The sequence below is a fragment of the Parambassis ranga genome, chromosome 24 (genome assembly GCF_900634625.1).
Source record: "Parambassis ranga chromosome 24, fParRan2.1, whole genome shotgun sequence".
In the NCBI taxonomy this organism is placed as follows: domain Eukaryota; kingdom Metazoa; phylum Chordata; class Actinopteri; family Ambassidae; genus Parambassis; species Parambassis ranga.
In genome coordinates, this window is record NC_041043.1 from 2,380,915 (window position 1) to 2,393,346 (window position 12,432).

At 39.6% G+C, this 12,432-nt stretch overlaps 1 protein-coding gene across 1 annotated transcript in view; it reads right to left on the reverse strand.

Annotated features, from left to right (window-relative positions):
• The window catches only part of LOC114428653 (disks large-associated protein 2-like), a 74,217-nt gene that overhangs the window by 21,927 nt on the left and 39,858 nt on the right, over positions 1 to 12,432 (reverse strand). Inside the window, exons 2-4 of the mRNA XM_028397253.1 lie at positions 8,118 to 9,271; positions 1,885 to 2,096; positions 10 to 163 (exon numbers count right to left, since the gene is read on the reverse strand). Coding sequence (XP_028253054.1) covers positions 10 to 163; positions 1,885 to 2,096; positions 8,118 to 9,271 — 1,520 coding nt within the window. The remainder of the gene's footprint in view (positions 1 to 9; positions 164 to 1,884; positions 2,097 to 8,117; positions 9,272 to 12,432) is intronic.

A 12,432-nucleotide genomic window follows, 5' to 3' on the forward strand; every position in this document is an offset into this window, starting at 1 on the left:
GAGACTCACCTGGCTGACGCAGCTAGCCTGACTGAGGGTGCTGACGGCACGCATGTAGCTCTGGTTGCGAGAGCGGAAGGGCGGGGGATGAAAGGTGGTGGCAGGATCCAACGTGACACTAGGGTGGGGCCGCATATCTCTTGTTTGCAAGTGGTAGCCCTGGCTGAACAAGGACAGGGGGTAGGGACACACATGACTTCACAGTTCAAAAGCCACAAATGGAACATGTTTGGATAACTCTAGTTGAATGAAGGTTAACATCTATAGGCTGGGGCATGCCTTATTTATGACTGAGGCTCTGCCCACATGGAGACGACTACGGGCGTTTCTGCACAAGTTTATGGTATTGGCATTTTATCCACAAAGATCCAGTGTTAAGCAGCTTGAAAATGCTACATTTTAAAAACCGGGTCCCAGAGTGGATACATTTCAAAACGCTGTTTCCATGTTGCCATGTGTACGCCCAATATGCAGCTTTTCTGAAACGATGACTGATTACCCACATGTGCTTACTCCAGTAACAACAAACTACTGAACTTATTGCTTTTACAGCAAAATCGTCTGCTCCTCTACTAACACACCAAACAGCAAGTGGACAATAACTTATGTTTCTAGATCCATGTTATTTACATAGCATAGGTTTTGTGTGCATGACCCATGTCGTCTTTTTTTGTATTTGGCATGTTTGTGGTTGCGTTACAGCACCACTCATTGGCCTGGCATATGTACCACAGTGTTTTCAGTGGGTTTTGTGTGAATACGTGTGAACACACTGAAATGATGCTGCCTTTACTGAAAACGATTTGGAAACGACAACAACTTGGTCTCCGTGTGGATGTGGCCTAAATGTCCAAACTGAATGACTCATCTCTTGATGACAGAATTTGTCTGTGGACTACTTCCCGCAACTTGAGTTGTTCAGTGCTAGGGCAGCTCCCACTGTTGGTAAGAAAACCGTATCTCTTCCTTCTGAAAACTATAGACAGCATGTCATGCTTGGCTGTAGTTTTTTTAGTAAAACAAAGAGAGAGCTTAGAGCCACAGTAATAACAGATAATTACATTCTCCACCAGAGGATTAAAAACAAAGAAGGCTTTTTTTTGTTTGGACAAAAGCAGGAGTGATCAGAACCCTGCTGAGATGATGGAAGCAAAAATAGCACTGAGTGACAGAAGGGATGACGGATGCATGACGCTTCCCTTGGTTCAGAGAATTGGCTAAATCTGAAAGCCATACTGCCTGAAAACAAACAGTCAACAAAGAACAATAAACTGAAGAAAAACAAGCTGAGCAACCATAAGCTAAGTTGTAAGGTCAGGGTGTGAACTTTGGAACTCTCAGCACACAAATGTTATTTTGTATAGATAACTGGGACAATAAATACACACAGTTTTGTTAACATCACCACAAAGCCTCCAAAACTGCCTTAATGTTGAATCAAAACTTTAACAAAAGATTAATCTTGCAGGCATCATAAACATACAAAACCCGTTGCAATGCTTTTGTGAGTACGGTCTGGGTTTTTTAAACAGCTATATCAACTGTCTTGAGTCTGATGTATACATAAATGTCGCAAGGATGCAAGGATTTGACACAGTGTCTGTAAGATTTGGGCACTACTGAACTAGCATACCAAAAGGTCCAAACCCACATTAAGACATCACGTAACACAAGACTGCTCTGTTTGATGTCATGAAACCCTAGTCATCAATGAATGAATGAATCAATATTCATTTAGCCAACATCGGATGCCAGACTGATATTTTGAGCATGAAATCTGAGCTCCCACAAATCATTTACTGGTGTTTAAGAAAAATGAAAAATGAAAATCATCAGATACTGTATCTTTGGTGTGGACATACTGTGCTAGACAGCCAGGCCTACCTTTGGGAGTCTAAATGTGGCCTCTGCATGACTGATCTGAGGACAAGAGCATCTGGCCGTATAGCCTTCTGTGGAGATGTTTTAGGGCTGGTGTCAGAGTCTCCACTTTCATCATCCACCTCCCCCATAGCTTTGACATAGCTACTGCTTCGCATCCGCCGACATGGGATCTCATCATCACCTGGATATCCACTCCACTCATCCTGAGGAACCTGTAAATATTAACATACCTGCATTAAATACTACATACGCGTTCACACTCACAGGGTGAAAAAATGTGTTTACTTGAGCCTGAATCTGTGGTCACCCTTTGAATAATAGTGTAGTACATATGTAACAGTAGGTTGTTGTGCTAAGAGACAAAATATTAGACCTGTACAAGTGAGACATCATTTGCAAGTATAATGGGGCCCAATTAGCTACAGGAGTGTGTATCAAACAAGCAGTTGGATAAATCCTGGCTGTTTAATTTTTTTTTTTACTTCACAGAAAATTAAGCTAAACTACTGCTCTGGTCTCAGGCTCCACCTCGGCTTCATTTACCTCAAAACCTAACTTTTAAATTAAACAAGCCCAGTGCTTAAGCTTTTCTACACTAGTCTCTAGTCTCTAGTTTCTAGTCTCTGCAAGTTTCTCTCTGTCAGTGTGAACAGGCATTTGTGGCATCCTTAAAATTAATAACCGCCATAGCATTTAAGCCACAGTATTTAACAAGCCAAGTGTATAGGACTTGTGTCTAGATCAAACAAGACAGACTAGTGCAAGCAGAGAAGAAGAATTTCTATTAGATTTACATTACAGTGCAATATTTTCCTGTCACAGTGATTTAAGCTTGTCCTCAGTTAATGCTGTTCCATTTTGTGTTCTAAATACCTTTTGTCAGCAAGGTCTTTCCCTGCTGCACTAAGAGCAGTGGGCTTTATGCTTCAGACAGCAGCAACAGCAGTTTGTCTAGAATAAACATAAAAACTGGGTAGCCAGCCTGCTGCTGGCTGGAAGTGTGTGGGTAGTGTAAGTGAAGGCCCAGGACTTTAATGACAAGGCTATAGGTGCCATATGAATAGATGTTGTTGTTGTTTATGGCAATTTGATTTTAGTCATTTATGACTAGTAATTTTATGATTGGATATTATTTAAAATACATAATGTTTACATTATTATAATTTAGTCATATTTTATATGATTGTAATTTTTTTTCTGAGCATGCAAGCAGTGAATTATTTTTGTTTACTGGATCCTTATTATTTTTGTACTTGCGTTAAATAAACTTGAGAAACAAACTTTGTGGAGGACACATCTTAAAACACGCATCAGCCATAAGCTCCAGTGAAAGGTTTTATTGGAAAACCTAAACAAAGGCTTTAGTTTCCTAACCATAGCCAAGTAGCTTTGCACCTAAACCTAACCAAATAGGTTGAGGGTTAAAGGTTTTAAAGTCCTGTAAAAACAGATGGGCCAAAGCAAAAGAACGAAAGTGAATATCTCTTTGATAAGAGACCAGAGATTGATACTCTCCCTGTGTGACTGATAATCTCCCAGCCCTACTTCTTCCTAACCCTGGAGAACCCTGGAACTTTTGGTACATTGCCTACAGCGAGAATATGTACTACCTGTCTTGTTAAGAACTGGTACTAAATGGTACCCACTCGCAGGTTTCAATATGATTTAGATGTGAATAGGAATCAACATAGGACATCCATTAAACTCTTTAAGTTACCCTTAAAAACTTTGATCAGCATTTTTCTGGAGGTAATTTAGAAAAATACAACTGCAGTATCATTTTCCACTTTAGGGTGATGCATTTGTATGTTTGCATAGTAAATGATGCCATTCATACTCTGAGGCTCAGGCTCTGACTTTTAAAGCTGTTATTATGCTTTAAAGATACTGTTATTCTGTAAATACATTCATACAAGCTCTTAACCCTCAGGCGTCACTTTAATTTACTACCCTCTTGAATCATTAGGGACCAAAAATGTCTTCTTCCAAAAAACTGCTATAAACAGATTATTTTTTATTATTTTTTTACATAAATCTCTTACACAACTTTAGCCCTGCTCAAACCTACCAAACATTATATACTTTTGAGGAATAAAATTCAATTTAATATTTGGCAGTCTATGCAAAAAAGAAAATGTAAAAAAATGTAGCAGTTTTTTGAAGGTGGACATTTTTGTCCCTAAAGACTCAAGAAGAAGAATGAGAATGTGTTTATAGAAACTACAATTAAAGAATGCAGCCATGACATGATAGGTTTAAGTGTTTATATTATATTAACTGTTACCAAAGACTTGTTCTTAACACAACAGCAGCCAGATTAAAGCAGTGATTAAGTGATTTTGTGCTAATTACTGAGCACTGGATTGTGTATAGCTGCAAATGTCTATGTGCTTGTGTACTAATAACAAGTAGATCCAAATTGGACTTTGATGCAACAGGAATAAACATACATACATACAAAGTACATCCAATAAGTCTCAAAAGCAATTACCTTCAAAGCTTTTGGTTGTCATGCTGAGGATGCTGTTTTACATTTGAGCCTGTCTGGTTTTACCCTGATTGAACTATGATTAATATTGACAAAGTCAAATTGTTCATGGAGATACAAAATTAGTGTTCTTCACAGATACACAGTGGTTTCTTCCTCTGAGGATGGAGCTTTAGGATGGCAGTGTGTCACACACTAAATGTTCTGGCAGCATATTGATTAGGCATGTAGCAAGTACAACAGTGTGTCAGTGCGTGGTGCAGCTGTAGCAGCTGTCCCAGTGGACAAGGCAGTCTTGAAACAACAGCCCCAGGCATAGGCCTGTCCTTAATGTTCTGCCAGTTACCCAATTTACAGAGTTATACCACTTGGCAGTTTTTTGCCACATTTGCTGAGCTATTCAAATAGAAGGCAGACTGGCTGAATGCACCCAGAGTTAGTACCTAATACCTTCTCCATCACTTCGGTTCACACTGTCTGTCTCTCTCAGCCCTTACTTTACCACCCATATCCTCTCAGACTTGATAGCCCTCTTAAGCAGTGTGCATAGGTGAAGGACTATACAGCATAAATACGACTTTAAGATAAACATGTTTCCTATATGGAAGGTAGCAACAATGGTGAAGTCTGATGGACTAATTAATGATGCTATTAATAACACTTACTGGCTTCCACAGTCATTTCACTGTTTTTGAAGTTAAAAGGTTTCTAAAGCTTTTAGACCATATGCCACTGGAGCTCTCCACTGAATCTAAAACCAAATGAACTTGTTTGTAGTGTGGCTCTGCCTCAGCATACATTTCAATCATTTTCAACAGCAGCAGGAAGCTAAATGATGCTTCTTGAATTTGCTAATATTGTCAAATTAAGCATCTTTGTGTGTTAAAGACCAACCATAAGTCGGAAAGGTGCCATCTAAAAAGACTTATCAGTAAAACTATCACACACAGTAATCTGCTATGCATACATTTATCTTTTCCCACGAGCTATTGCCTAGAAAGTATATTAATCAGCCTTAAAGACTGATTAATCATTTTACTCCTAATGTACATCCATTGATCACCTGGGGCTGTGGTTAACAAGGCAGCCATCACTCATGGTAGCTCTGCGCTTTCTCATTAGCATTATCTTATTTCTTTGCTCATTTGATGATACACCTGAAAGAACCTTTTCCGCTGTGGCCCTGAGGCAGCTATGCAGACAGGCTGCTTTTACACCATCATTAGTTACTTGGTACTTTGTATAAAAAAAAAATAATCTTGGAATAAATCATCATCTCCATGCAGCAAGAGATTCTATAACACCGTGTAGCACTAACACTGACCTGTCAATTTCTAATTTGTAGATGTCTGAAACATTCTACAGCAGGCTGGGTAGTGGTTGGCTTTTGATGGATAAAAAGTTAGAACACCATTGACAGATAGGAAGACTATAACCCAGTTGTCTATATAATTTTGCCTGGATCATGTACTTTATAGATAAATGCTGGCTGATTAGGGCATACAAACACTGAGGAAGTGCAAGAGATATTTTTTTAATATAGCCACATACTGAACATCTGCAGGACACCAAATCAAAGTTTAGTGACACCAAATCAAGGACTGTGACAATGGATGCTCTTGTAGAGACATTAAGTAGAATCAGAGTTTCTTCTTCTTTCTAAAATTCCACATCATCTTCTAAGAGACATATTACCAACTAAAGCACTGTGAGAACTAAATTTATACAATGAAGAACATATTGCACATTTAAGACAACTGATTGGAATCAATATGGTTGAACATGTATATAGTTTGTCTTGCACATGCACATTTAGTATAGTTTTTCATTTTTACAGCATGCTTAAGGCACAGATCCGATATTTTGTGGGCCCAACTTAATCTGACAAAATTAGTCAATTAGCTGTGTTTTTTCCCATTTATGTGTTTTTTCATTTTGTTTTTGTTGATAGATAACACTTTTCACTTTACATCTAAGTGTCTCGGTACATACTAAGTAAATTATTTTTAATTATTAAAATATTATTGAATAGATTGTAGCATTATCCCAATGGACTGGGCCCCATTGGCAGCGTACAAATAATTTTTTTATAGCTGTAAATGACTGAATATAATTCAGCCCTGCATTTTTTTCTCTGTAAGGTTTTTGACAGCAATGTTGAGTTGTTCTTATCATGTCTAGCAGTCATTGTTTATTAGCTTTACCCTACCTTTGCTGGCTTAAAAGGCCAACTTGTCACTTGCTACAAACAGTGCAGACCTGTCTTCTTCATCACCAGTAAACATAGACCTAAAAGACCCAGCATTAAATAGATAAAAGTTGGCAAGCATGCAGCATGTTGACCATAGCTTCTGTGAAGGCCTCCTGTCACTTATTCCACTGAATAAGGCTCCCTGTGTACACGCTCAGTGCTGAATGTGCCCATGTGGCAGCTGCAGGGTCTCTGCCTGCTGACACATAAGCTTGTCAAATGCCAGTTTAGAGAGCCTCTTTATTGACAGAGACTTCCAATTGCGCACAAACAACTGCAGTTTTTGTGAAACCGTGCACTTCACACAGCAATACACATATATCAGGCAATTTTAACATAGTCTCCATTTGAAATAATGCTTCCAAAGAACTATTTAAAGGTTTATATTAATATAGCACCATTAAATTCATTTTATATTAGTAAACAGGGCAGCTATTTACCCTCATTTGAAGTTCATGTGTGTTTGAGATACAAGCACAACTCTAACTGGGCAATAAGTGAAAAAGATTATAGTACAATTTTAGTAGATGGCCTCCATTATCTTCTGGGAGTTAAGGCAGGCTTTAATACTTGAGCTCTTCTCATCCAAACAGACAACCATTTCACAGTAGACTGAGAAGGAAGTCCTGGCTGATTTTACCCAGGAGAAGTGTTCTCAAGACATCCATATAGCCCATCCACAAATATCTGAAGGCCTAATGATGCTTCATCTTTTGAGTCTAAATCAAATTTTTGAAGGCACTGGAATCCATGTGATCATGTGACTATTAGTAGACCATCAGTTGCGTTTATGTCAAGCTATTTGCAGCAAGACCTTAAGCTAATGCTGTACCTACTGTGAGTCACTGAATAAGCAATTGCTGGGTGCTGAATATTAATAATGAAAAAGCAAGAACCACCGATTGGTGAAAGGCCAGATACTTGGCTGTTGACTATGCTTCATAAGCCAGCACCTGTAAACTAATCAAGTGTCAGTGGGATAGCAAAGATAGAGGTCCAAAAAATGTGAACCACCTACTACAACAGCTCCAGTTGAACAAGATATTTCTTTTTCTATTAAGGCGCAAAGTATTTGTGTTTCCTACAATGCAGTGTAGCTCAGTGTTTTTCTCAGTGCTGTCTGCCATGACATTGATTTTCCTCAATTGAACCCTACATCTCAATAGACAATAGCTCCCTGAGGTGACCAGACAAAGGGAATCCTGGTTAAATATATTGACTTCTCACATGCATGGACACTGTAATTGCCCCCAGGAGAGCAAACTCCCTGGCAGGACTTATTGTCAATACATCAATCATTGCATTTTACTCTGAAGGGCCACAATGAAGATCAGTGCATATTGATCTCAGTTATCGTTAGCTATATTTGCAGTTAGGTAAGGCTCTGCTAAATAAAATTAAAACCTTCAGTTACTCCTTGTAAACCATATCTATTATTTTTGTTATATTTTTGTTCTTGTCCATCAAATATATCTATAAAAAAGTAGCACTAACCTGCAGGTAGTGACAGGTCCGCGAAGACTTGAGGTCTGTATGCATCATGGGCTTCTCTAAATTAAGTGATGATTTCCTATAGGCCTCCTTGGCTTGGCTAACTGTTAGCGTCGACCAGGAGCTTCTCTTCATGAATTTCCCCTCAGGTGCCATGGCCATGCTCTCACAGGCTGAGCACTTGACATCATTGTTACTCTTTGAGGTCTTGAGTGACAGGTCTCCAAAATGGTGGCTGTGCATGGAATCTGGGTAGCAGTGGCTGACATGTTCCCCATGGTGCCGTGACATTACACTAGGTGTGCGGTAGGTGCTGTCACTGTCCAGGTTATCATCTGAGCTCCACCACCCACCAGAGCGATGCTTTCGTTCTTTGCTCTTGCTCCTCTTGCTACCATGTTTAGTGGAATGGTGACCATGATGGTGATAACCCCCTGCTCCTCCTCCACCTCCTATAATATCACCTTTTGTGCCATTCATTTTGGATGATCCTTCCAGGGAGTGGGACTTGGTGAAAAGCTTCTGGACAGAATGAACAAGGTGTCTGATGCGGCCTGGACTCTCACTGCGTTGTTCAGTGGTGGTGGAGGTGCGCTGGTACTGTAGCGTGTGGAAGCCGTCACGGTGTAGTGGCAGTTGTTTCTCAAACTGGTCCAGTAGGTTTGCAGGAAGGCGGTTGCTCTTGGTGCCAGCGTGGTGGGAAGAGGCAGCTGCCGCGGCCGCAGCCGCAGCAACAGCTGGGGAGGTGGCAGAGGCTGTAATGGCAGCGCAGTCGTCCCGTGTAGCTGAGTCATAATACTGAGTGCTATAGTGCATTCTAGGGAAAGTGCTGCTGGAGATGTGATCAGATGCAGCAGTTGGGGGCATCATGACAGGGGACATCATGCAGTCAGAGTGGATGGAGCTGCGTGGTGAGTAGCGGTGGTGGAAGTCCATGGGACAGCTCTCTGTGGGGCTGAGCAGGTAGGACGTGTGGCGGGAGTCAGAGCCATGGTGAGCGTGGATGTCATGGACATGGGGGTCGTAGTCCAAGCCATGGGCTAAAGGAATCTGGTGCTGGGAACGGCTGCCCGATAAGCCCTTCATGTTCCTGGCTGGAGGGGGGCGTCTGCCTTCATTGAACTGTCGAGACAGGGACCAAGATGAAAGCTTCTGGTCTGTTTCAGAGAGGGGGGACAAGATGGAAGACATAAGATACATAGAATTGTTGTGATTGAAGTTGAAGAGTTGAAGTTGCTGCTGTTGTAATGACATCAGTAGGACAGATGAATTCATATCCATCTGACATTTCTAATGATTACAAATCTCTTACTGTATGTGAACTATGAGGGTACATTTCATTTTCTTGTTATGCTTTGTCCAGAATAAAATACATATTCAGACAGACCATGTTAACTAATTAACCTGATGATGTCAGAAATGTGGCATAGCAGGCATTATAATAATAATAACATAACCTCTAAACCGCTTTTTTATATACAACAGTGCAGTATGGAGATAGACTTGGACAGATTTCTTATTTAATCTTAAATTATTGCCTAGATCAGACTACACAAGTACAGAGCAACAGCTGTGATTATGAAATTACACTTTAAAGGTAAAAGCCTATTTTGCCCCAGATCCCATCCCAATTGTGTGGTAGGGATGATTCCCTTAACTAATTGAGCTAACTTCTCTGGAGTCTGTCAGAAAATCTATTATTTCTCAAGGCCTGCAGTGAAGAGCTTATCATTATTACCTGTACGCCTAATTATTTTGGAAGAGATGTGCACATCTCTGGGTAGTAATCACAAGGAGCATTTTTTTTTATCTTCAAAGAGACTTTTAGAGGACGAAAATGACGTAGCTTCTTCATGGTTTTTAAAAGGTCAGCCAACAATTTTGCTCCGCCATTGTGTGAATACTGGTCAGGCTCCCATGAGTTTTTCTCATTTAAGAGTAATTAATTCTGTCTGTCTGTTAATTTCATATGACCGTTATTATGTTCTATAGTAGTTGATTACTAATAATACTGTGGTGTGTGTGTCTCTTTGAAAGAATATGCGCTTCCAGTGGCAAAGATTTGAGGATGCTGTCTACAACACCTGAGGGTAATAATCAGTGTCAGAGGGACATAAAAAGAGTCAAAAGCATCAGTTTTATGAGTTAAAAACTACTCCAGCATAAAACTGAGAAACCACAAATTAATAGGGACATCTATCATTCATTCTTCATATAATGTATTCTAGTTACCTTTGCAGATATTTATAACATAACCAGTGCAAGCTCTTTCCTCTGCTTTATGAATACATTCTTTATTTAAAAAACAGAGGGGAATAAACATGTACAGTCAAAAGAAAAAAAATAATTAATTGGATGTTTTTGAAGTAATTATTTTGATTATGACTTAATAAACCTAAATAATAACATGCTCTAACAAACAAAAATGCTAAATCCTGACATGATGTAAAGTCAGTTTGTCTTATAACCCCATTAAAGATAATCCATTGTTATCCATTGATTAGATGTTAATTATAATTTATATTGTCACAGGCACTACCAGTGTTATTGTCAAGCACACAGATTTTGCTTTATGTGCTGTATGTTTCACAAGACACAGCGCCTCAACAAAATAAGAAGCATTATTAATCTGTCCATAGCTCTCTGCATAACATTTGATAGCTGTGGTCTACATATTACCCATGTGTGACAAAAGCTGGAAGGTAAAGCAGGCAGATAATGTTGAAGCGCCTTCAGTGTATGCCATTCCCTTGTAATTAATTACTTAAAGTTCTCTGCAGCAGGAAACCCCAGTCTGTACCACATTGTGTTACATAACGTTTGGAATCTCTGATCTCACACACCATTTTCAAAGGAGCCAGAAATAAAATGCACAGTTGTCATGGCAACCACTGCTGAAAACCCAGGAACTGTAATAGGATTTTCAAGGTTGTTTCGGGTGGATCCCGGCTTTAAAAACAGAGGGAAAAAAGACACATATACTGTAGTATGTAATATGATCAAGCTCTTGATTCTTAACTCCGTGGCTTCATTTGTAATATAAACTACAGTCTTCTGTGCTGTGATTTGGAAATGAATTGAAGCTGCAAGATGCTTGATATACCATCTTAAATTAATCTTTCATAATATTGTTTTCAAAGTGGACCTAGTTGTTATTGTCTTTCAATAAATACAGGCTGGAAAACAGCATTGCTGCATGATATTGCCAGCAACTTCATTTAAACATCACTGATTACTGATGTCATTTCATTGCCTTACTTTGAATATTGGTTTAACTACAGTGAAACACTATAAACACACATTTTTGTCATCATGTTATGTGTTGTTGGAGAGGTTATTGGTTAATGTAGGAACACAGTGTATGTGACTACGGGAAGGAATTGATGTAGTGCTACAGATAATTATCACTCTATATTGAGTATAGTGCCATGCTTCTCTGTTCCCCACATTCCTCTCATTTCCACCATCATAACTCTCTATTGTCTCAGTAAGTCCCCTGTCTCTATTTCGCCAATTCACTGCCTTGAAGTAGATGACATCAACTGGTTGCTCAGGCAACAAAACGTGTCAAATAGAAGCTAACAATAGTAATGAATGCACAGTGAGTGTGTACTGTATATGTGTGCATTGACAAGACATCGTCTGTTACATACAGTATAATGTAGGCCAACATCTAGTGGTTATCAGGCGCATTCGATTAACTGAGCCTACATTATCATACCATGCAACACAGTTTTTCCTGTGATACGAAGTTGTTTATTCTATTGAAATAATGCTTACAAAATAATTTTGACATATTATCTCATAACAGTATGACTGGTCCTTCCTTCACAGCCTGACAGGGGCAGTGCCTGCCCCACCACTATAAACTCTGTGTTTCAGGTCGGAATACACAGGGAACTACACAACGTGCTTTATGGCATATTTCAGGCATATGTCACTGTAGCAGCTTGGAGGTTAAGTTAGCTGGCAGCTTTAACATGGAGCTATGTAGCTTGTTATTCTCTGAACTGGATTAGTAAGTTATCGTGTGCTGAGATTCTATGTTGTATGCTTTTTGTTAGTGAAGTTTTTTACTTGCCAGATTGTGTTTGTAAGGCTTTGGTTTAGGTTCTACCACTGGGTGGCACAGTAGCACAGTCATTTTGGTCAGAAAGCAGCTAGCAGCCCCTCCATGGACACCATAGTTCTAATGGGAAGTTGGCACAGGGCGCCTTCATAGCTCTCTGTTATTCTGCAAGGACAGTAGCATCGATGGCACCCTGCATAATTCTAAGTTCTACGTTATAAACTAAAACCACTCATCTAGTGAAATAGA